The 24,540-nt window shown below is 42.5% G+C and overlaps 1 protein-coding gene across 1 annotated transcript in view; it reads right to left on the bottom strand.

Annotated features, from left to right (window-relative positions):
• Positions 1-5,678: 5,678 nt before the first annotated feature.
• The window catches only part of ITK (IL2 inducible T cell kinase), a 67,875-nt gene continuing 49,013 nt past the window's right edge, over positions 5,679-24,540 (bottom strand). Inside the window, exons 9-17 of the mRNA XM_059417243.1 lie at positions 22,598-22,680; positions 20,728-20,861; positions 20,260-20,334; positions 17,931-18,102; positions 17,388-17,604; positions 16,164-16,228; positions 15,953-16,071; positions 12,068-12,225; positions 5,679-8,423 (exon numbers count right to left, since the gene is read on the bottom strand). Coding sequence (XP_059273226.1) covers positions 8,352-8,423; positions 12,068-12,225; positions 15,953-16,071; positions 16,164-16,228; positions 17,388-17,604; positions 17,931-18,102; positions 20,260-20,334; positions 20,728-20,861; positions 22,598-22,680 — 1,095 coding nt within the window. The 3' untranslated portion in view covers positions 5,679-8,351. The remainder of the gene's footprint in view (positions 8,424-12,067; positions 12,226-15,952; positions 16,072-16,163; positions 16,229-17,387; positions 17,605-17,930; positions 18,103-20,259; positions 20,335-20,727; positions 20,862-22,597; positions 22,681-24,540) is intronic.

Raw genomic sequence — 24,540 nt, 5'->3', positions numbered from 1 at the left:
TCCTACACACCATCATTAGAGCATAAAATCAAAGAGAGAAGGGATGTGTCTTTCTTGCTTCTCAACATTTCCTCGGAGACTAGTACCTAATAGGAGTTCAGTAAATATGAGTTGAATGAATAATCAAAAGTAAAGTCTTAGCTTACATGTTGCCAGTGAAATGTGTAGCCATCTGTCTACTGCCTCCAGATATGTTTCATGTCCAACCCCCGGCTGCACCATCAGCAATGAGAGAATCGAAGCTATCAGGCAAAAATTGCTTTGCCACTTGCTAAGCTGTGGCCCACGCACTGTGGTTCCATGTGTGGCAACATTGCCTTGTTTTTAGAAGAGTCTCGGGTCACTTAGGACATCTAAGTCTCTGTTTAAAATTCACAGATCCAGCTTCATAGAAACCAATAGCGGAGAATCTGAAACAAGTATAAGAATTGGTTCTGGAGAGAGAAAGCATAAATACTAATATTAACAATAATGGCTAAAATGTTTTAGAATCCATATATATATATATATATATATATATATATATATATATTTTTTTTTTTTAAAGTAGGCTCCATGCCCAGTGTGGGGACCCTTGAGGGGCTTGAACTCACGGCCCTGAGATCAAGACCTGAGCTGAAATCAAGAGTTGGGCACCTAACTGACTGAGCCTCCCAGGTGCCCCTAGAATCACAAATAAATTTTTAAAAAGATTTTATTTATTTATTTATTTATTTATTTGAGGCAGAGAATGAGAATGAGCACATGAGTGCAAGTGGGGGGAGGGGCAGAAGGACAAAGAGAATCCCAAGCAGGCTGAGCTCGAAGCTAAACTCAAGGCTTGATCTCACAACCCTGAAATCAACCTGAATCGAAATCAAGAGTCGGAAGCTCAATCAACTGAGCCACCCAAGTGCCACTCAATGATAAATTTTTAAAAGAAAGAAGGAAAAGGGTGTGAGATGGTGAGAAACTGTGAATAATACAAAACAAGTTTCTAAGTGCAATGGGTTTGCTCCATACAGTAGGTTCACACACTTGGTGCATGTTGTTAGCAGGAAAAGAGAAACTTGATGGTCAGTTATGCAATTTACCTTGTCCATTAGATAAAACCTGAGCACTTGCTCAAAATTGCTTCATTTTACAGATGAAAGAACTGGGGCCCAGAAAGAGGAAGGGTTGCCCAACAGTGGCTGGACCCAGACCCAGGTCTTTCCATAGGAAACTGGGTTGCCTATTTCCTTCTTTGAATCTGAATAATTTGTTAAAGCATATGCTTTTTAAAGAATTTATTTATTTATTTGACAGAGATCACAAGCAAGCAGAGAGGCAGGCAGAGAGAGAAGAGGGGAAGCAGAGTCCCTGCTGAGCAAAAAGCCCAATGCAGGGCTCATTCCCTGGACCCTGGGATCATGACCTGAGCTGAAGGCAGAGGCTTTAACCCACTGAACTACCCAGGTGCCCCTAAAACATGTATGTTTTCACTGACATTTATTAAATGTCTTTTGGGGGCCAGCCTCTGTGCTAAGTACTATATATGAATTGGCTCATTTCATCCTCAGGAAATCCTAAGAACTAGCCCCATTATTTTATAAATGAATTATTGACAGCTGGTGTGCTGCTGAAAGACTGCAGCTCCAAACTGGGCCATTTGGAAATGCATGTCCTCCCTTCATGCTGCCTTTCTCTCGCTTTGCTCATTTCTCACAACTTCTATGGACCTGGTCTCCCTTGAAGGTCAGATCGTTTGCACATAAATTCACAGCAAAGAACCTTTTATCTTCATTTAAGCAAATTGTATACATAGTAATTGTAGATAAGAACGGTTAAGGAGGGTAGAGCATATTCTGAACAGAATTTGGAATGCAGCACTGTAACAGGCACATGGCCACGTGCTGCTGTACTGTCAGAGGCTAGCAAAGGTGACCCCCCAGTCAGCCCCACAGAAGGGATGGGAGCATGGCATTTGGGGACAGACAGGTCTGGCTTCAAGCCCCCATTCTGTCACTCATTAATTGTGGGACCATGAAGTGTTTCTCTAATGTACAGAGACCCATTCTCATCTGTAAAATTCAAACAATTGTAATTGTACCTACCTACCCCTTGGGCTCTTAGAAGATTAAATGAAATAATAAATGTAACATGCTAAGCAGAGTCATCATAAGTGCTCAAAAACAGAAGCTTTTATTGTTATTATTGTTATTAACATGCTTGGAGTTTTGGTGTGACCTCTAGGAAGAATGCAGGACTTGGAAGGAGATCTGAGTTCTTTTTTTTTTTTTTTTAAGAGTTTATTTATTTATTTGACAGACAGAGATCACAAGTAGACAGAGAGGCAGAGAGAGGGAAGCAGGCTCCTGCTGAGCAGAGAGCCCGACATGGGGCTTGATCCCAGGACCCTGAGATCATGACCTGAGCCAAAGGCAGAGGCTTAATCCCCTGAGCCACCCAGGTGCCCCGAGATCTGAGTTCTAATGTCACCTTTTTAAATAGCTCTACAACCTCTGGCATGTTCTCTATCACTTCCTTTTCTGTAAGGTGAGACCCATGTACTCCCACTTTCATCCCAAAGGTGCCGAGAGATCAAACATCATCTTAGATGGGAAAGTGCTTTGAGATATACAAAAGAGAAAAGCAAATGAAATGTTTGTATCGTTTATTTCACCATATAGGCACTTGTACTCCAAGTCATTCTGAGAAGCTGGAAAGGGACCAGAAACTCCTTCACCGCTACAGATGGGTGTCGATGGGTGTGGGTAGAGGTAGACCTGGATGGTGAGGAGTCACAGTGCACTCAGCTCCTTCGACTGATTGTCCTGTGACCATGTTAGCTAGCACCTATTGCCTTTGTCCTCAAGGTTCCCAGTCCTAACTAAAAAATAATGAAAGGGAAGAAGGTGGAATAAGATGTATTATTTGTTTGTTTGTTTTGTTTTATTCCAGTTCCTCTCCCTGAAATGTCCTTCCAGACTCTTTCTTCCTTGCGAGCTTCTATTTAGCCTTCAGCACAGCTCAAACATTACTTCCTCTGGGAAGCCCTCCTTGATCCCTTAGGTGCTTTCACCCTCTGTACTCTCATATTGTGATCACTGCTTCATCCCATAACCTACAACAGCCCTTTGCAATCACAGGTGATTCTCATTATTTGGTACGTATGTTTTATAAAGTTGCCATGGACACTGAAGGGGTGAATACTGAACCATTGCTCCTAGTGGAAGTATAGGGATAGGTTCCTGTGAGCCTCTGGTTACATTTTCATCAACGGATCTATACATGATCCTGTTTTACCCATATTTGTATTAAAAAAAAAAACACTTTATTTAATATACCTGTGGGTTCATTAACATTAAACTCACAGTTAACAGCATTATAACTCATGCCTGAATGAAACTTATCTGACACACACTTTCTTTGAAAGAAATGTCACAGCCTTCTTGCTCTTAGGAACACTACACGGCACTTCAGCTCTGTGCTTAAGGACCATTTAAAACAGCAAAATGACCAACAAAAAGTACCCAAATGCAAAACATGGCACTAAATAGACCTCGAAAAGGATACTTGTTTACAGAACGAGAGCTGAGACGAGAAGGCTGAGCACCTCCTTGCCCCACCTCAGCTGGGGATGTGCGTGCAGCTCACGGTTTTCATGGCGCCGGCCTGGGCATGCCATGGATGACTATGAGAGGACTGATTTGGGAGTTACATATAAATGCCAGCGGGCAGACAATCTGCACGTATAGAAGCTGTAAATAACGAGCGTCAACTGTATTTGTTTATGTGTTGGACTTTCTTTTAAGTAGCATGAGGACTTCTTATGTGAAGGCTGGTGTCTGTACTAGGTAGCCAACAAGAAGTCCCAGCAGTTGATGCGGTAAGAGAGGAGAGTGTGTAAGATTATGTATAGATCAGTTGATGAAAGGGTCCGTGTATTTATTCCCCTGGGCTCCTCTTTGTGATGGACATTGCCTTGCTAACTAAAGGTCTTTTCTTCTCAAGGCAACCTCCTCCAGGGGACTGTCTGCTTTCACATTCAAATGAGCACTTCCTCCTCCTGTCTCTTCAGGCCTCCAGGTAGCAACTGCTCCTTGGCTTACTTTCCTCTGTACTACTTTCTGTGGTTCTCCTAAACCTGACCCACACTCTTTTAAATAATCCTTTCCCTTTCATAAATAAGTCCTCCTTGATGTATCTTAATTTGAGTGTGAAGTGTTTGGTGTGTAACTGATAAGATATCCTATTCACCTTATACACCTGACAGTACCAGGCAATGTCAGGTGAATCGGTAACTATTATTTATGAAGTAATGATCTCTAAAACTCCTTCTGACAGTTACTTTGTGACTCTGTGATCCCACAAGCCAACTACACATCATGACTTGCAGAGAGTCTCAAAGTCATTGAAGACACACACACACACACAAACGAAATACACAAATACACAGGGCCCATCTTGCTGAATGGATTATGTTCCGTCTCTGCCTCAGAGTGGTGGATGTGTGTCTTGGGAGATTCCAGAGAAAGTTGGGTCTGCCAGATAAATGCTCTGAGAAGCAGATATGCTCATCCAACTGCTTCAGGAGTTTCATATCCGGGTCGTTTCCCAGTGGAAGGCAAGCCCAAAGGACTGTGTAGAAACCACAGACATTTTCCCTCGTGCCGAATGGTCCTCTGGTGCATGAACAGGCTCCTGCCATAGTCGTGGGCATTTGGCAAACTAGAAGGTACAGGGAGAGCTCAGTGGATTGAAAATACAAGCCAGCTTTTATTTCACTGGGATTTTAAGAGGCAGGTACAGGTACTTTTTGCTGCCCAGCTGTGACTGAAGAACTCCGAATTACAATTTCAATGTGTCACTCAGACAGCAGATGACAGTGAATGAGTATGAACCATACTCTGGTGCTCGGAACAAGGCAAAAAATCATCTTCCCATTGGCTTCTTTTCCATCAGCGTTGCTCTCTCAAATCCACTGACTATGCTGCTGCCCAAATGCACTTTTAAACACAGATTTGACCTTCTCTCCTTGCTCCGTGACATCTTTCCTATCTATTGGTAGAGTTCCCACATTTTCTTGTCTTTCAAAATATGGTCTTTATCTAGATTTATAGCTTCTGTTTCAATTTGCATAACTCCTTCCATCATCCTTACCTTTGTCAACACCTCGCGCCCACCCCCATAACTTACGCTCCAGCGAGATAAACTGATAATAGCTTCCGCACACATTCAGTTTCCTCTAACCCTACCTGGAAAGTATTTCTCTTATTTCTGCCCACTTACTTCCTAAAAAAAAACCATAATTCATCTTCAGAACTGAGTTGGACATTATATCCTCTATGATGGTACTTCTCAAACTTTAACGAGCTTATGGTCACCTGTGGATCTTGTGAAAACGCAGATTCTCATTCAGTGAATCTCAGGGTAGAGTCAGAGAATTCAGATTTCTCATAAGCTGGTCATATTGCTATTGATGGTCTAGGGACCACACTTGGAGTAGCAAGGTTCTAGAAAGTTTTTCCTGATGTCCCCCTTCCCCTGAGGGATTCCATCACTTTTTCCCACCTCTTCTCCCCCTTGACCAATTTCTGTTATTTCCCTAAATGATGGATTATAATTTTACTGCCTTTTTAAAAAAATGAGTTACCTGGGGTTTCTAAAAAGTAAAGACTGCTTTTTTCATCTTTGTTTCCATAGCTCTCAGCAGAGTATATCATAGGAACACAGGAAGAATTTGGTGTTTACTTGTTGAACAAATGTTGAATGGTATGTAGTCCATTTTTTTTTTTTTTTGTGGAACACGAAGCCACGTAATTATTTTTATTTAAGGAAAATTTTTGGTTGTTTGACATTTAGGCAAATACTGAACCCAGGCCATATATATTGATTTATTAAGACATACAGTTTTATTTGCTAGAACAAACCTTTAACTATGTGTGATTTATAAATGGTTAGAGATATTTATAACACTTTCATTGTGAATCCTAGCAATCACTGTACACTAATAAATATTCAAAACATCCAAATATAAATAGCCTCAAGAGGTACAAAATGCAAAATCTAAAAAATGCACCTAGAGCCAAAACCTTGGATAAAGGAATTCCCTGTGAATGCATGATACCATTATCAAAATGTGAGAGGGGGAGCAAAAAATCAGGCAGGAAGCCCATTTTGCAAGATAGGACACTGGGGAGTTAACATATTCAGTTAAGGCCCCAGTGAATCTGAGCTTGAACACGATAACACCATACAAGGGGCAATTTCTGAAACCAGACCAGAGAAATCAGTCAATTTTGATGTTTTCCTTCAGGCTGGATGTTCCGGAAATTATCTCTAATTAAGGGTTCCACAAGAGAATGTACAAAATGCCAGAAAGTAAACAGGGATGATTTTGGATATGTTGAGTAAGATCATCTTCTGAATGATAGAGTTTTATCTGGAGGCAACCAGTTTCACAATAATTATAGTTACAAGTTATGCATCTGAATCTCCAGCTGGTCAAAATATCACACGGTTTAGAAAGAGCTAATTGCAACACCATCTAATAATCTCTCTGAAAGTTTTATCGGAATGCTGCAGGAAAATGAAATCTCTCTTACATCAGGGAATACCCTTCCCCACTAAGTGTGGAAGAGCACTGCAGCTGGCTCGAAGTCGAAATGATGATTAAAGGAAGCATTTATATACCTGCAGGCGGACCTTTCAAAACTGCTTTGAAGCTCACCCATAAATGGCTTCATGCAACATGACTCTGGAGGGGTGGGTGAGTCAAAGGGTTAATTAACTGAGTGACTCCAAAGTCATTAACTCTAACAAAGGTGAGAAGACAGATGAGAACAAGAAGATCCTATTCCAAGTTGGAGGGCTACACGGCCAACCATAGTGGCCTCTGTGGGAGAAAGAGCCCTTGGTGGTTGACTTCTTTATTGGCTTTCTCTGTCTTGTCCCCCAGCTTATTTAACTCCTCTGCAATCCCGTTCATCCTCAGTAGAAGGCAGCGTTGAACAGAAATAAAGAAAGGGCATTGGCAGCAGAGAGATGTGGGCTCTAAATCTCCTGGCTCTGTCATTCTGGCAAGCTCTCTTGGCTTTTTAAAGCCTCAGTTCCATCATCTGTAAAATGGGAATAAGAATACATTCTCATGGGGTTGGTGGGAACGCAGAACGAAGTGAAATTGTGCAGATAAGGCCTGTAGCTCAGTACATATTCACTTGGCATATTTCAGTGCTCCATCAACAGTAGGCTGTCTTGTGCCTCTTGGAAGCACCCCACTCAGAGCTTGACTCACTTTCCATCCAGATGGTTTGAATGAGAACAGACCTCTCATTCCTCTCCTAGTTTTTCAGGAGACTTGAAGCCTCAGCCTTCAAGATGGAAACCTCTAGGGCCTAAATAAGCTTCCAGGTCTCTGCGAGGCCACCGCCCGACACCCTGCTGCCCTCTGCTGATGAGGGTTGGAAGAGCGCAGAGAGGGGACTAACCCCAGAAGCCAAACTGATGGCGGAGTCCTCAGTCAGAGCCAGCAAGGCGAAGCAAGCATCTTCTCCCAGGATGCCCGTGGAAGCATTCTGTGCAGAGGCGAGGCACAGTCCCCTGCCTGGCTTGGTACTAAAGGTAGGCATTGGAGTGGTAACAACCTAAGGTCCCTCTCTGTTCCAGCCAGTTCCCCACCATCTGAAGTGCTCCTTCTCTCCCGATGCCATCTCCAACCACGCGGTTGGAACTGTTCACCCCAGTCCATCATGTCCCTTCAAGGAGGGAGGTGGCAGTATGTTCGATGAATTAAACCTCCTAAAACTGCTTCTCAGCCTACCTGGCCTCAGATGGGAGCAGGTGTTCCTGAGGACGGCAGGAAGCTGCAGCTGACAGGATCACAGCAGCTGAGCTGGCACTTCCTGACCTTAACTAACTCACCAGGTCTCCTTGAAAAAGAGTCACACTCCTCATTTCTCTTGCCCCACCATCCTGGGATTCTGTGTTGCCAGGTCAAGTAAAAAACCCTTGACCATACCCTTCAGATCCATGACTGAAATAATAATAAAAATAATAATCCACAGCCCTACCATATCCCTCCTCTTCTCTAAGAAGTGCAAGAAATGGTGCCTGAAAGCTGTCAGGTTGAGGATTGAGGACCAGACGAGATAAGAGGCTGGAAGGAAGGGAGAGACCTCGCTGCTGCTCGGGCCTCCCTCCCAATTCAGGGCCCTGAGCCTCCCGCCTCTGTCAGGGTGCTGCCTGCGCCGTGAGGCTCAGGGACTGGCGCCACAGGCCAGTTGCCTCTGGGGAATGCTGGGCTGGTGGCAGATTTTAATGCTCTGTGAAGGGAGAACTGGCTCTCCCCTGTGAGGATCTGCAGCCCCAGGCCTGGTGCTGAGTCTCTGCTAAAGTCCCGATTCTGCAATTTCAGCTAGTTGACTCAAGAGTCTGCAGAAAGGTGGCCGGTCTTCTGGTTTCTGGAGAGGGAAGAGAAGGACTCTGTGAGTTCCTTGTACTTGTGTGTCATAGTTAATTCCAAAGCAACCCGGAATTCAATAGCCTCTGCTGATGGTTAAATATGCTTCCATATGTACTGCTGAAGGCCATAGTGTCTCAGTTGTTAACTGCAAGGATTCTGGAATCAGATGAACTGATTTTGAATCTAACTAAGCTTTTCCTTTCCTTAGCGGTGTGACTTTGAGCAGGTGACTTAACTTGTTTGAACCTCAGTTTTGTTGTCTGTAAAATGGGGATAATAGTAGTATCGCTCTCATAAGATGGTTGTGAGAATTAAATAAAATCATGTATTAAAAATTCATCATAAAATAAGTGCTAAATAACATCAAAAAAGAAAATCCTTAGGTATAAATCTCACAAAATATGTATAGGACCTATATGAGGAAAAATATAAAATTTTAAAGAAAGAAACCAAAGATCTAAATAAATGGAGACATTTCATATTCAAATATGGGAAGACTCTATATTCTTAAAATGTCATTTCTTCTCAACTCGATCTATAGATTCAACATAATCACAATCAGATTCCCAGAAAGTTATTTTTTAGATATTGACAAACTGAGGCTGAAGTTTCCATGGAAAGGGAAAAGACTCAGAATAGCCAACACAGTACTGAGGAAGAAGAACAAATTTGGAGAATTGGAGAACCCAATTTCAAGACTCACTATCAAGCTACAATAATGAGGAAAATGTGGTATTGGTGAAAGAATTAACAAACAGATCTCTAGGACCGAGTTGAGAGCCCAGAAATAGACTCACAGTCAACTGATCTTTGAAAACACAGCAAAGGCTCCATTCAATGGAGAAAGGGTAGTCTTTTCACAAACAGTGCTGGAACCATTGGACATTCACGTGCAGTATAATGACTCCAGACACAGACTGTAGTAACCCTCACAAAAACTAATTCAAAATGGATCAGAAACCTTCATGTAAAATGCAAAACTTAGAAAACTCTAGAAGATAACATAGCAGGAAATCTGGGTGACCATGGGTTCAGTAATAGGTTTTTTGATACAACACCAAAAGCATGATTCATAAAAGAAAAAATTGATGTTGAGCTTTGTAAAATCAAAAATGTCTCTTCTATACAAGACACTAAGAGAAAGAAAAGACAAACCACAGGCTGGGAGAAAATATTTTCAAAACACATATCTGATAAAGGACTTGTATCCAAAATATACAAAGATGTCTTCAAACTCAAAAGCAAGAAAACAAATAGTCCAATTAAAAAATGGGCAAAAGATCTCAACAGACACCTCATTAAAGAAGATATACAAATGGCAAATAAACATATGAGAAGATGCTCCATATCATATGTCATTAGGGAACTTCAAATGAAAACAATAAGCTACACTATATACCTATTAGAATGGTTAAAATACAAAACACTTGATAACATCAAATGCTCGTGAGGATATGGAGCAACAGGAATTCTCATTGCTGGTGGGAATGCAAAATGGTACAGCCCTCTTCAGAAGAGTCTGGCGGTTTCTTACAAAGCTAATGTAGTGCTATCATATGATCCAGCAATCACACTCCTAGTCGAGCTGAGAATTTATGTTCATACAAAAACCTCCACACAGATATTTATAGGAGTTTTATTTACAATTGCCATAAACTGGAAGTGATCAAGATGTCCTTCAGTAGGTGAAGGGATAGCCAAACTGTGGTACAGCCATACAATGGAATATTATTCAGTGATAAAAAGAAATGAGCTATGGAGCCATGAAAGGACATGGAAGAATCTTAAATGCATAATTAAATGCATAGTGCTAAATGAAAGAAGCCAATCTGAAAACGCTACATACCATAAGATTCTAACGATATGACACTCTAAGAAAGGGAAAACTTGAACACTAAGAAGATCAATAGTTGCGGGGCACCTGGGTGGCTCAGTGGGTTAAGCCTCTGCCTTCAGCTTGGGTCATGATCTCAGGGTTCTGGAATTGAGCCCTGCATCGGGCTCTCTGCTCAACAGGGAGCCTGCTTCTCCCCTCTCTCTGCTTGCTGCTCTGCCTACTTGTGATCTCTCCCTTTCTCTGTCAAATAAGTAAATAAAATCTTAAGAAAAAAAAGAAGATCAATAGTTGTCAGGGTTTTAGGAGAAGGAGGGAAACGTAAATAGGTGAGGCTCAGTGAATAGTGGGGCAACAAAACTATTCCATATGATACTATAATGGTATATACACAATATTATGTATTTGTCAAAACTCACAGAACTGTACAGTACAAAGAGTGAACCTTAATGTAAACCATAGTCTTTCGTTAAAAATAATATATCATAGTGGTTGATTAATTGTAATAAAGTACCACACTAATGTAAAATATTATTAATAGGGAAAGAGGGTATATGGGAACTCTCTGCACTATTTGGTCATTTTTCTGTATATCTAAGAGTTCTAAACAATAAAGCCTATTAACTTAAAAATAAAAAAAAGTTTAAAAAAGGAAAAAGGGCTAAGTAAATTCAGCTTTCCTAATTATCATAGTATGTGGGCTTGTGAAGTGGACTGGATTTTTTTGTGCCCTTCTTTATAGCTTCATTGTTTGTTTGTTTGTGTCTGAGTACGTGGGCTCTATGAACTTATAGAGCAATCATTATTTCATTCTCTTATCAGTAAGAAAAAGGAGGTTCAGAGAATTGTCCGAAATTAATGCTTAAGAAATGCTAAAGCAGAGACAAAGCCTAAGTACCCTATACTTTTTCCATTCCACCTTGTTCCCCTTTAAAAATCTGAATTTGTGTTTATTCTCTATTCAGCAACTTTCTTTTTCTTTTTTTAAAAAGATTTTTAAAAAATTTATTTGAAAGAGAGACTGTGAGAGAGAGCATAAGCCAGGAGAAGGTCAGAGAGAGAAGCAGACTCCCTGTGGAGCTGGGAGCCCGATGTGGGACTGGATCCTGGGACTCCAGGATCATGACCAAGCTGAAGGCAGTTGCTTAACCAACTGAGCCACCCAGGCGCCCTATTCAGCAACTTTCAGTTGTGGTTGAACTTCAAAATTTTCTAATTCACCAAAGGACATCAACACTTCTGCTGATGTGGCTGAAGCTACAGCCTGCCCCCCAAGCATGGGATAACTGGAACACTGGGGAGGGTGCAGAATAATTGGCTTCTCATTCTGAATTGTTGAACAAATAAAATGAATTTGAATTAAGTCTTTTTAATATTTTCAACAGCACAAGTGAACTTCTGCTCATCAACTTCTAGCACTACCTTCACGTACACTTAATGGTTTTGTGATGTTCCAGTCAGGATTTTGGGGACAATGATGGAATTGTAAATAGGTGAAACACAGTGGATTTTAGGGCAGTGAAACTTCTGTATGATATTATACTGGTATCTTACCCTCTCTTCCTCTCTGACAGTGTGTTGATGGCTTGTGACATTCTATTACAGATCAAATAATATTTAAGGTTGCTGCCAGCTCTTTTAGGGATGGGCAACCTCTTTCGTTAGCAGACACTCAAAGGCACTTTCTTGCTAATCTACTTCAGTATATCTACTTCCTCATTCTCTAAGAGGGTTTCTTTCTCTAGGGAAGGGGACAGACCCTAAAGTTGTAGATTACAGTGCAGGGGGAAACCACTTCCTTTACTGACCTCTTTCCAGCAATGATTCATAATCTGGTAGATATTCGCAGAGGCCAGCCGGGGCTTGTACAAGCGAAATCCAGTAGTGATGTCTTCTACCACTTCTGAGTTGCTTCGGTTTTCATACGGGATTTTGCCTTCACTGAAGACTTCCCACATCAGCACACCTACAAGAAATGGTGAGTCCAGCACAGTGAATGATGAAGTTCACAACTAGCAGACAAATAAGCCTACATCAAAAAAGGCAGATTCCTTGCCATTCAGATTCAAGTCCTTACCTTCAGGAAAGAGGATATAAAACTATCTGAGGCTTCTTAAGCCTGGACTATTTCTTAAGAACAGAGATTTCCCAGTCTTCCTAGGGGTGGGGAAATTTCAAGTTCAGCCCTTTTATATATCTAACTCAAATGCTACTACTAAAAGTTGCAGGGGATATGAACTCAAATGTCTACACATCATGTAAATGGATGGAATGGATGAGATGTGCCGTAATGGAGATTAGGGAGGACTGCGGAGAACCGGGAGTCTAGTTCTGTTTTCAGAGAACAGCTGTGATTTAGCTCCAGCCACCATAGGGCACATGGGGATGAGGGTTTGGGATTGCCACATTTTCTGATTTTTTTTTTTAAAAAGAACTCAAAAATTGAGAGTTTAGAAATAGAAATTCAATTTGATTTTTAAAAATACTGTGTAGACAGAGCAAAACATGTCTCTGTGTTGTCTATTTTTGACCTGTGATTTAATCCCCTTTCCTCTTCTATCTTTAGCAGAAATGTCACACCCAATTTTATTATGTACTAATGTATGTATAGGATGTCAGTGTGGGAAGAGAGCTTGCCGATCACCTATTTCAGTGGTTTTCAAAGCATATTTTGGATATTTCCAAAGTATAATTCCCAAAGCAACTGAACAAAAATCACCTCAGAAGTTTGTTCAAATGGCAGCTCCCGGGCCTTGGCCTACCCCTCAGACTAGGATTTCTAAGGGATTCTCAGAGGTGCCTCTGAAGTTTTGGGAATTTGGAATCTATCTGTAAATAAGACTGTTTAGCTCCCCAAGTTGCCAGAATTTCTAGTGAGATTTCTTTGGAAAATTGAAGCCTGCTGTTCAAAGCTCTTTTGAAAACAATTGCTTTCATGCAAAGCTTGTAATGCATTGATTGGAAACTGAGTGAGGCGCAGAAAGCTTACTTGCCTTGCTTGAAATAGCACAGTTGATTAGGGCAAAAACCTTAAAATGCATGACAAAGCTCAACGTCTTAGAAGCAGGCATCAAGCTCTCATCATCAGGGTTTCTGTTTCTCAGGCTTGCCCCTGCTGTTATCTCGCCCTCTATACCCTGCTTCCATTGGTCAGTCTCATTTTCGGACACTTCAGGGGGCACATCCTAGGCAGTGATGGGCTACAGCTCAACCCTCTAATTTTATGATCCAACACAAAAATTCCCAGGCTGAAAACCTGTGGCAGAGTAAGCTTCATGCAGAGTAAGCAGGTGAATGTGACAAAGTGGCCATGGGACAGTGGGCTTGGTGCACTGTGACCAGCTACATCACCCATAGAGATGGCCACCCATCAGCCATACCTTTCTCCCCCCACCCCACTCCCACTTTGGTCTCTCTTTTTTAAAATCTTTTTTTCTTAACATGTAATGTATTATTTGTTTCAGGGGTACAGGTCTGTGATTCCTCAGTCCTACACAATTCACAGCCTCACCATAGCACATACCCTCCCCAAGGTCCATCAACCAGCCACCCCAACCCTCTCACCGCCCCCCCTCCAGCAAACCTCAGTTTGTTTCCTGAGATTAGGAGTCTCTTATGGTTTGTCTCCCTCTCTGGTTTCGTCTTGTTTCATTTTTCCCTCCTTTCTCCATATGATCCTCTGTCTTGTTTCTTAAATTCCACATTATCAGTGAGATCATATAATGATTGTCTTTCTCTGATTGACTTATTTTCTTTAGAATAATAGCCTCTAGTTCTATCCATATCTTTGCAAATGGCAAGATTTCATTTTTTTGATGGCTGCCCAATATTCAATTGCATATATATGTATATATATATATACATATATATGTGTATATATGTATATATGTCACATCTTTTTTATCTATTCTTCTGTTGATGGACATCTAGGCTCTTTACATAGTTTGGCTGTTGGTGGACATTGCCATTATAAACATTCGGGTGCACGTGCCCCTTTGGATCACTACATTTGTATCTTCAGGGTCAATACCCAGGAGTGCAGTTGCTGGGTCATAGGGTAGCTCTATTTTCAACTTTTTGAGGAACCTCCATACTGTTTTCCAGAGTGGCTGCACCAGCTTGCACTCCAATCAACAGTGTAGGAGTGTTCCCTTTTCTCTGCATCTTCTCCAACACCTGTTGTTTCCTGATTTGTTGATTTTAGCCATTACAACCCATACTTGTAACCTTCTGAGATTGCTCTGGTGCAGTTTTATTTCTTCCAAGTCCATTCTTTAACTTAAATTTGAATAACAAAATCTTAGCTGGGTCTGTCAAATAGGGTTCAGAAGAACTAGAGATTTTTCTTCATTTTATTTCTTTTCAGTGTTCCAGTATTCATTGTTTATGCACCACACCCAATGCTGCATGCAATACGTGCCTTCCTTAATACCCACCACCTGGCTCACCCAGCCCCCCCACCCCACTACCCTCCAAAACCCTCAGTTTGTTTCTCAGAGTCCATAGTCTCTCATGGTTTGTCTCCCCCTCTGACTGCCCCCCAACTCACTTCTCCTCTTCTTCTCCCAACCACTTTGTTGTCGGAAGTTGGCTACTCTAAAATACTGGGGAAAAACTTCATAACTAGTTCTCTGAAGAGATTTAATTAGCTTTCCCTGGCTTCTACTCTTAAGTCAATACACTTGGCAAAAATCAAACTCCAACTCATTCCTTTCCAAAGTATAACCCTTCTTATAATCCAAATCAAAGAGTTTGTCCAGTATGTTGGACAAACAAACTGTGGCTTAGGAGGATATGACAAATCCAGCTTTCTTTCTGCCACACCAGCATCAATTACTCTGCCTTTCATTCATGCCCATTTGTGCTTATCAGAAAGTCTAATTCCTTATCATGGGCTGCCAACTTCATTGTCTCTCACTAAGACAGTAGTATCCTTCTTTTCTTTGGACACACCAAATTTTTATACTTGCTGGGTTTTTTGGTCAGGGACACCATTCCCTGAATCTTCAAGTGAGGATGACTCTCTCATCATTCAGATCTATGCTCAATGATCACCTCCTTGGAGAGACCAGACTATGCTATTTAAAACAGACCTTCCATCCCAGTCATTTTCTATCCCATTACTGTTTTATTTTATTCATAGCACTTATTTACCACTATGTGACTTTGTCTCATGTACCTACCTATTAGTTTGTTTATATGATTGTTGTCTGTCTTCCCCTAAAATTTGCCTCCAAGAGAATAGGAATCTTTCTTATCCTACGCATCACTGCATTGTAAGCACCTAGATTAGCCCTGGCTTATAGTAGGTGCTCAATAAATTGCTGCTGAGTAAATGAGTAAAATATTTATTGAGGGTTAAGTGTTGAACAAAATATGCTCCTGGTCCTTGAGGAACTCATATTCTAATCTCCTGACTCCTCCAGCTTTTGATCTTACAGAAGCTGTCACCTGAATCTGTCTCCATCCTCATTTTAACCCCCACTTGAAAGATCTCCAAGAACAAATGCAATAATGAGGGCCTCTTCAAACTTTTCAGAGCAGTTACCACACACAGACTATCAGTGGGATGCCCTCACCACCCAGTCCTGGGCAGGGAGAGCTGCCTAGGTTTGACAAATAAGACAGGTGGAAATAAGACAGGTGGCTGGCAGTCCTCTATCATGCAGGTGTGGGGCCAGGATGACACTCACCAAATGACCACACATCCGACTTGCTACTATAGCGACTGAAGGAGAAGACTTCCGGGGATGCCCACTTCACTGGGAACTTGGTGCCTGTGGAACTGGTGTATTGATCATCAAGGACGAACCTGGGTAGAGAGTGGAGAAAGAATGTGTCTGAATGTTCTGGGGGCCCGTGTTCCATTCCTGAGACATTCCTGGCGCCACACGTCCATATTACCTTGTCATCCCAAAGTCAGACACCTTGATGACTTGGTTTTCTCCCACGAGGCAATTTCTGGCAGCCTGGAGTAGGGACAGGCAAACAAAAGGAAAAGGAAAACTGTTGGTGGATAATCAATGCAAGGAATCTCCTATAATCTCAGGCTTTTGTTTTTCTATGTGCTGCCGTACAAGGGCTTTACAGATGTTAATTAAGCTTCACTAGTGCCCAGAAGTGAGCTAAAAAGTTAAATGTGTAAGATCCTTTATTTTATTTTATTTTAAATAGATTTTATTTACTTACTTGACAGAGATCACAAGTAGGCAGAGAGGCAGGCAGAGAGAGAGAGAGAGAGAGAGGAGGAAGCAGGTTCCCCGCTGAGCAGAGAGCCCGATGCGGGGCTCGATCCCTGGACCCTGGGATCATGACCTGAGCCGAAGGCAGAGGCTTAACCCACTGAGCCACCCAGGCGCCCCTGTAAGATCCTTTATTAAGATGAGTAAGTTTGGTCTTGTAGCTTCATTCTTGAGATCCTAATTAGAAGAGAAATCTGGTGCTGTCTAACCAACGATGTGCTCTAACACAACCTGATGAAATAGGCAGTGTTAACATTAGGGATGATACGAAGAAACTGTCACCCATTTGACTAAAATAAGAATGTTTTGAGGTTACTAATTCTCTTAAAACTGTTCCTCAATAGGAAGAGTACTAGTCCCGACTTAGTATCACAGAACTGCACTGGAAGAACCCTAAGTGAGAAAAGACCCCACTTTTTTCTCACAGTTGCAATGTATCTACAAATCCCAAGTGGGTATGTTAAAATGGATATCCTGAGCCCTGACCTCTGGAGATTCTGAGGATGGTTTGAGCATCACCCCAATGTGATTGTGGTAGGTTCTTGGGTAACAGTTTGAGAAAAAACTGTACTTGTCCATTTCCGTCACTTTATTAAGAGGAAGCCGAGGCCCAGGGAGGTTAAGGAGAAGCTATAAGCCTCATTTTAGAAAAATGTAAACTCAGACTCAGAGGGTACAAGTCAGAAAAAAGGCTGGGATTGGAACCCAGATCTGAGTCCTACTGGGACATCGCCTAGTGGGTGGAAGAAGGAAGAAGTGGAGAGTGGAGGGGAGGTGGTCTGTGACCTGTTATTTATCAGTGTATTCCCAGTCTGGGGAGCGCACATTTCTGTGGGACATAGCCCTCCATCCCAGACCTACAGATGTTGGCCCTGCATCCCCTTACCAGGTCTCTGTGGATAACACATGCCTCCTCCAGGTACGCCATGCCCTCGCACACGTCCAGGCACATGCCCAGCAGGGTTTCTGCAGCAAAGAGACCCCGCTGGCTGCGCAGGTAATCTGACAGGCAGCCATGCTCCATGAACTCAAACACCAGGCAGATGGGGGCCTGCTCTAGGCACACCCCATACAGCTGGACCAGTTTGGGGTGAGAGAGTTTCCTGAAGGAAAAAGGTCAGGGGTGAGATGGTCTAAACTCAGTCTCCCCAAAATGCATTCCCTCCCCCAAACAAAAACAACCTGAGGGATGGTGAAGAGTCAGATGGCATGGGTGACGGTGAATGGAGGCCAGTGTGCCTGGGGGACGAGACTGGTAAGTGGGGGGAAGGGCAAGACCATGACGGGCCTTCTAGGCCACGGTGAGGATTTTGATTTTATTTTCCATGCCACTGGAAACCATTGGGAGATTTGAGCCGCAAGGTGGCATGACATGGCATCAAATATCCTCCCCAAGACATCTTTGCATACGCTCGTTTTGGCCACTCACATCATGACTTCAGCCTCCTCTATGAAGTCCTCTTCAGACATAGCCCCCTCTTGAATGGTTTTGATGGCCACCTTGTCCTTGTTGAGCCAGTAGCCAAGATGCACCAACCCAAACTGCCCACTGCCAATCTCCTGCACAAAAGTGAGCTCGGAGGGATGGATCACCCATTTCCCTGGAAAAGAGAGAGAGGTTTTTCCAGGAATGGCAAGCAGTAGATATGAGGTATAGGGCTACAAAGAGACTATCTGTAGCCCTACGTAGCATGTTACCTTATTGTTAATATCACCCAAAGATGGCAAATAGTGTAAGCTTTACACATAGAACTATCATAGATAGGTAAAATTATTATCTTTGTCGCCCAAATCATAACGTAGGATATGCACTTAAAACCATGAAAAATGTCTGTGGGGGGAGATTACATGAAAGGAGGAAGGAAAGTGACATTAATCAAGGTATCAAAGAGAATAAATGAAAGAGTTCTTATAATATCTCAACTATTTTCTATACCTGATTAAAAATGTTTATTGCCATTTTTCACATAGAGCGATTTCATTTGAGCTGATCATTCATTCATTCATTCATTCATTCACTTATTCATTCATTCATTTATCCACCAAGTGCATCCACAGCACTCTGTTCTGCCATAGCAGGGGTTGGGAATAAGCATCCCAAGGGGTCTCATACAGAGGTACCACTTAGCACAATCTGGCACATGGTAGGCTCTCAAAAAATGTTCGGTAAATGAATAAAAGGAATCCAATTCTCAATTTTTACATTGACAAAATGAGTGGGTTCATAAAATAATCTCTGAGATTCCATCCAACATGGATACATTAAGAATCTACAGTTATTAGAATTACCGTATTTTCATAACGAGGCTACAGAGACATTACCCTTTCCTGGCACTTGGCCTAATACTATAAACAGCTCAATTTCTACCTCTTTGAGGCAGATTCAACAGAAAATAGTGCTGAGTTCCCGCTGTGTACCAGATATGGTGCTAGTTAGTGATGGAGAGCCCATAGCAGTGTTTCTCAAAGTCTGAATCTCTAATCACCTGTGTCAAAATCAACTAGAGCATTTGTTTAAAATGCAGACTTAAGGATTTCATGATCAGGGATTGTGTTTTGATAAGTGTTAGGTACTGTCCAGGAGCCAACATTCTTTTTTTTTTTTTTTTTTTTTTTTTTTTTGAGATTTACTTATTTATTTTTAGAAGGGAAAGGGGTAAGGGAGAAACTTAGGCAGACTCTGCGCTGAGCACAGAGCCTGATGTGGGGTTTGATCTCACGGTCCTGAAATCACAACCTGAAACAAAACCAAGAGTCGGACGCTTAACTGAGGGCACCACCTAGGTGCCCCTAGGAGCCAACATTATTATTATTATTTTTTTTTTTTTTTTTTTTTTTTTTTTAGATTTTATCCATTTTATTTGACAGAGAGAGAGAGATCACAAGTAGGCAGAGAGGCAGGCAGAGACAGAGGGGGAAGCAGGCTCCCCGCTGAGCAGAGAGCCCGATGTGGGGCTCAATCCCAGGATGCTGGGATCATGTCCTGAGCCGAAGGCAGAGGCTTTAACCCACTGGTCCACCCAGGCGCCCCAGGAGCCAGCATTACTAATAAGCATCCCAGATGACTTAGATGTACACTGGAGTCTGAGAACCACCCATCTAGGAGACCCAAAATGAAAATTACTCGAGCCTTCTCCTCGACCACAACAGTTAAGACCAGAGGATGCAAACTTAAATGCCTTTAGGCGCCAAGTAGATAATAAAAAAAATGGGAGAAGCAGTTCCAAAGGATAAGAGGGAATAAGAAGGCTTATGGCACTGGAGATGCAAGCTTTGCCTAAAGGCATTGGAAAAAAAATTAACACCATGTTATGCAGACAAACACTTTTGAACGCTTCTAACTTTCAGCCCTTGCAATGGACCATGCCGAGCAAACTAGATGATACAGAAGTTCTAGAAGATGGGTGGTGGTAATAACGGTCCTAAAGCATCGTTATCTAATATTTTTTCCTAATAGCATTTAGTAGATAGAGTGCTCTGTACGAAGTAGGTGCTCAGTAAACACTTCATTGATGAACTCTTCAGTAAGAACCAATGGACATTGATTTGACCTCGGTAAGTGTGCTCATATAGACATCTCTCTTACACACTTTATAAATATTCCTTTGTGCAGACCATCTCCGGATATACAGTGTACCTGTTGTAATGGTTATTTTAAGTCTGGGGAAGAATTATGTATGTGGAAAGTCCATTCAGAATTTGATCTTTAGGGATGTGAGTTAGTGCAAATACTTAACATCACGGAATGCATGGCTCACCGTATCTAAGTCCTGCTGTGACCGGTGCTTTCTGTCTCCAGGAACAAACTGGGTACCGGAGTCTGGTGACCAGACCTGGGTTGAGTAAAATGTGAAGGGCAGTAGTAGTTAGAGCTTGGCTGTAGCAACTGTTCAAGTTAAATCACCAGCAAAAATATAATCTAATGCAAAAGCTATTTTTATTCTGGAAAACAAATCCCAAAGCCTAGTCACTGACACTACATCCTGTCCGACAAGAGGGATAAATACAGCTGGGCAGGTGGCAAAATCCCATGAGTCTAACAACAGAATTTTATAATGGAAAATACATAGTATGATCAAATATTTGGCATCCTTTTTTATTTGGAGATTTGGTTTTTATTTATGGTCAGCTTGTCTGAGATGAAGAAACCTGGTGGGGTGTTTGTCATTTTTTTCCTCCAAGTTTCCCTATGAGGGATCCCCCCAGCCTCATCCTTTAGCACTCACCTCCTCCATTATGCTGGTGATAATTGATGAGGAGAGGGATGGAGTCAAACACATACTTCTCAGCCACATAGTAACGCTTGGGGTTGTCATTTGTTTCTTTGATGTGATAGTGCTTTATACAGGGGTTGTTCTCACTGAAACAGAAGAAACATAAATGCAGTGGTTATTAATAAGCAATATTTAGGCACAAACATGTCTACCAGTATCAGACCCCTATTAAATTTATTTTTTACCCTCTCAGAAGGATGGCAGGTGTATTTTAACTTGTGTGTTCGTTTTGACAGGGTGGCCCTGGGTGCTGGGGTAAGAAGGACTCGGAGGCTGCATCTAGTCCCAATTAGAGTCAGTGCCATGATGGGCTGGTGATGCTTCCTCTATAGCCATGAAGTGGGGAACGTTCTCGTGTGCGCTACATGCTTGCCTCCTCTGCTGTGTGGAGCAGACGAGAAGGGAACATTCTGGACCCTTAGCACTTATGTGACTTTACAGAGCAAAGAGTTAACTGAACAGCTCTGAATGCTCTGTTTAGAAAGGCCTGCTTGCAAGGTTGCCCCGTGGCTGGCACCTGAGAACTGGGATTTAGGAAGGGCTCTTACCACTGTCTAACTGATAAGGATGGCTGTTCCTAAATTGCTGTGGTTTATGTTCCATGCCTGCTTTGCTTCTGGGATAATGGAATTTTGCTATGTGCTAGGCAGAAGGTGCCTAGGTGACCAGTCCCCATTGAAAACCTTGAGCTCTGAGTCTCTCATGAACTTCCCTGGTAGACCCCATTTTACCCTTGTCAAAGCTTGTTGCAGGAGGCATAAAGCATGTCCTGTGTGACTCCGCAGGGAGAGGACTCTTGGAAGCTCATGTTTGCTTCCTTCTGGATTTTGCCCCATGTGTCTTCTCCCTTTGCTGCTTTTGTTTTGTCTTCTTCTGCTATAATAAATCTTAGCCTTGAGTATGACTGACTATATATTGAGTCCCATGAGTCTTTGCAGTGGATCACTGAACCTGGACATGGTCTTGGACACCCTCAGCATAGACTTTCTTTCTCATTCCTTCTCCATCCTATCTCATGGAGCTGCAGGTCACTGTCCCCATTGTCCACAGCCATGGCAGAGGCACAGCCCCTCTGTGACGTGCATTGTCTGCTTTTCCATCCCTGGGCAGCAACCTTCTTTTCCACCGGGCCCTGCTCTTGCTCCAAGTTTCTTGCTTATGCCCTCCTTCTCCAAGAAGGGATGCCTTATTTTTTCTCTTTTCCCTTAATTCTTACTGGACCTTACGCATTGACAAACTTCTTTTTTCTTACTTATTTTTTAATTAGAAGAGAATTTGAGACCTGGAGAGGCTCTTGGACATTTGTTTTACCAAGCAGGAAACTGAGGTACAGAGAGGGGAGACAAGTAGGGTCTTGAGTCAGCCGGCTGGAGCATGACGCTGGCCTGGCCACGTGAGTTGCCATCTGCTCTTTGAGCCTTGTTCTTTCCTATTATGGAAGGATCATAGTAATGCCTGCCTTCGGAACTTGTTAGGATCAGAAACAATAACATTCTGGCACATGGTAAGGACTCAGTAAATGGTAGGGAGCTTTATTAGCCACGCCAGAACTAATACCCGATCTTCTCACTTCTGTCTGAAAGTATCTTCTCTGTTAGCTGTGGGTTATATTATAAACTCATCATCTGCAGCTCAAATACTTTATTTCTTTAGAGCTCTGCACTCAGGAGTGCTAACTGAGAAGAGAACCTGGGGTCTGGACCCAGTTCTGTTACTTTCTAGCGAAACGACTTCAGCTCTGTCCTTCGCCTCCCTGACCTCGGCTTTCTCAGAGGGATCAGGGAAAGCACACCATTTCTAGTGAGCTGACTTGGCACCATACCTTACAATGGCTTTGGTGAAAACAGACACGGTGTATGTTCCCGGGGTCCTGGAATCTCGTACCATGAAGGCTCCTTCTTTGCCCTAGAATGGTTAGAAAATACAGAGGGTTAGTGATCCCAGGAAACCAGCCGCATGCTTCCAGCTCCACTGGCTTGTCTGTGAAAGGACAAAAGACAATATGTCAGCTTCACACAGAGCACACTTTCAGCAATACTGGCTACCATTTCATTTGTTCATTGAACAGGTATTTCCTGAGGGTCCTATCGTGGATCAGAGACTTCTAGTGATGACGTAAGCAGGGAATGAAGACAGATAAATGGAGCTCTGTTCTTTTGGGACTCCCCACATACCAGGCTTGTACAGATGTTACCCACCCCTCACTGCAACATGCAATCTAGATTTTATATCCTCAGTTTACTGATGAGGACACTGAGTGCCACAGGGCTGAGGTGGCTTTCTCATAGTCCATAGCTAGCAGTTGGCAGACCTGGGCTTCGAACCTTGAATGTGGCCAGTGAGCAAAGCTCATGTTCCTTACACGGTTCCATAATACCGCCCCTCAACACATGTTAGAAGCCACTTCTCCATTTCTCTCCAAGGGCACAAAGCTTTCTGATCTTGAAGCTTCATCAGTTCCTTAATGGGAAAGTATGTATTAGCTCCTTTCTCGAGTGCTGATTTTGCTGTGGCACCGTGAAGTTCCTCGTCTAATGAGGGAAGCAGAGAGAAGGGAAGGCTCCAAGAATATACTCTTCACCCCCGCCACCCCCAACAGTTTTGCCAGTGCTGATGGAAAAAGTACAAGCAAATGCATATGCCAATGTGTTCATTCCTGGTGGGAACTTTAAATCTGAACTCTGTCTGGAGTACTTCATGTCTAATGCTCTGTTCCTATCCAACTGTAAATCTGTGCTGGTAATTTTTGCAAAAACTGTTATTATGATCTACTCAGCTTCAACATGGTGAGGGCCTCAGGTGAAGGCCAGCGAAACACATGAGGCTCATGTGTGTGCCACACATACTGGTAGCACACAGAGCAAAGCACATGCAATTTAGAACAATGTGAGTTGTTTCCCCAAGCTCCAAAGTGGATTGTCTACACACAATAAAAGCAAGATACACAGATGGCCATGCTAATTGTTTGACTCCTAGAATCCCAGCATTTTAAGATGTCTAACAACATCCCTGGCCTCTAGCAACTGGATGTCAGACCCTGCCAAGTGTTCCTTGGGGGACAAAATCATCCCAGTTGAGGACTATGGCTCTGGCTTAATTCTCTATACCCCTGTGTCCCACACTTTGTTGATTATCACTGTCATCTGAAGAAACTGAGACATAGAACAAGACAAACACCAAAACAACAACAGACAGTGAACCATGTTTCACCCCTTACCTACACACTTAGAATCTCTAGGACTGGCACCCTGGTTCCTGAACTTTCTAGAAGCTCAACATGTGATTCTTATAGACATCCAGCTTTGGTTGCCATTGACTCAACTGGACATGTAGCTCTTACTTATAATAGACCCGACGAGTAGTCTCTCACTCTCAAAATAGCATTAAAAGTTAGAAAGCTCATCCAGAAATATAACCTGCTACCTCTAACTTGGCCCTAAACCTACAGGGGTGTGTGTGTTGGGAGCAGGGGAGTTGGTGGGGGAGGGGGCTGGAGACAACTGGCCCTTATATCATTGTGCATTCTTGTCAAACCTATAATTTACCACATAAATGTGAAACTCCCAAAACTCTTCTTATCTCTTCTGGGATTTCAAGAATCTATTTTGAAAATCAGAGGGGGGATGGAAGGTGGGGGAATTGGATGAAGGGGGCCAAAAGGTATAAACCTCCAGTTATAAGGTAAATAAGACCTGGAAAGCAAGGTCCAGACTGATGACAATAGCTAACAGTATTGTACTTTCTATTTGAAAGTTGCTAGGAGAA

The sequence above is a fragment of the Mustela nigripes genome, chromosome 12 (genome assembly GCF_022355385.1).
Source record: "Mustela nigripes isolate SB6536 chromosome 12, MUSNIG.SB6536, whole genome shotgun sequence".
Lineage (NCBI taxonomy): Eukaryota > Metazoa > Chordata > Mammalia > Carnivora > Mustelidae > Mustela > Mustela nigripes.
Note: the sequence above shows the minus strand (reverse complement) of the source record. Positions and strands in the feature narration are given on the sequence as shown.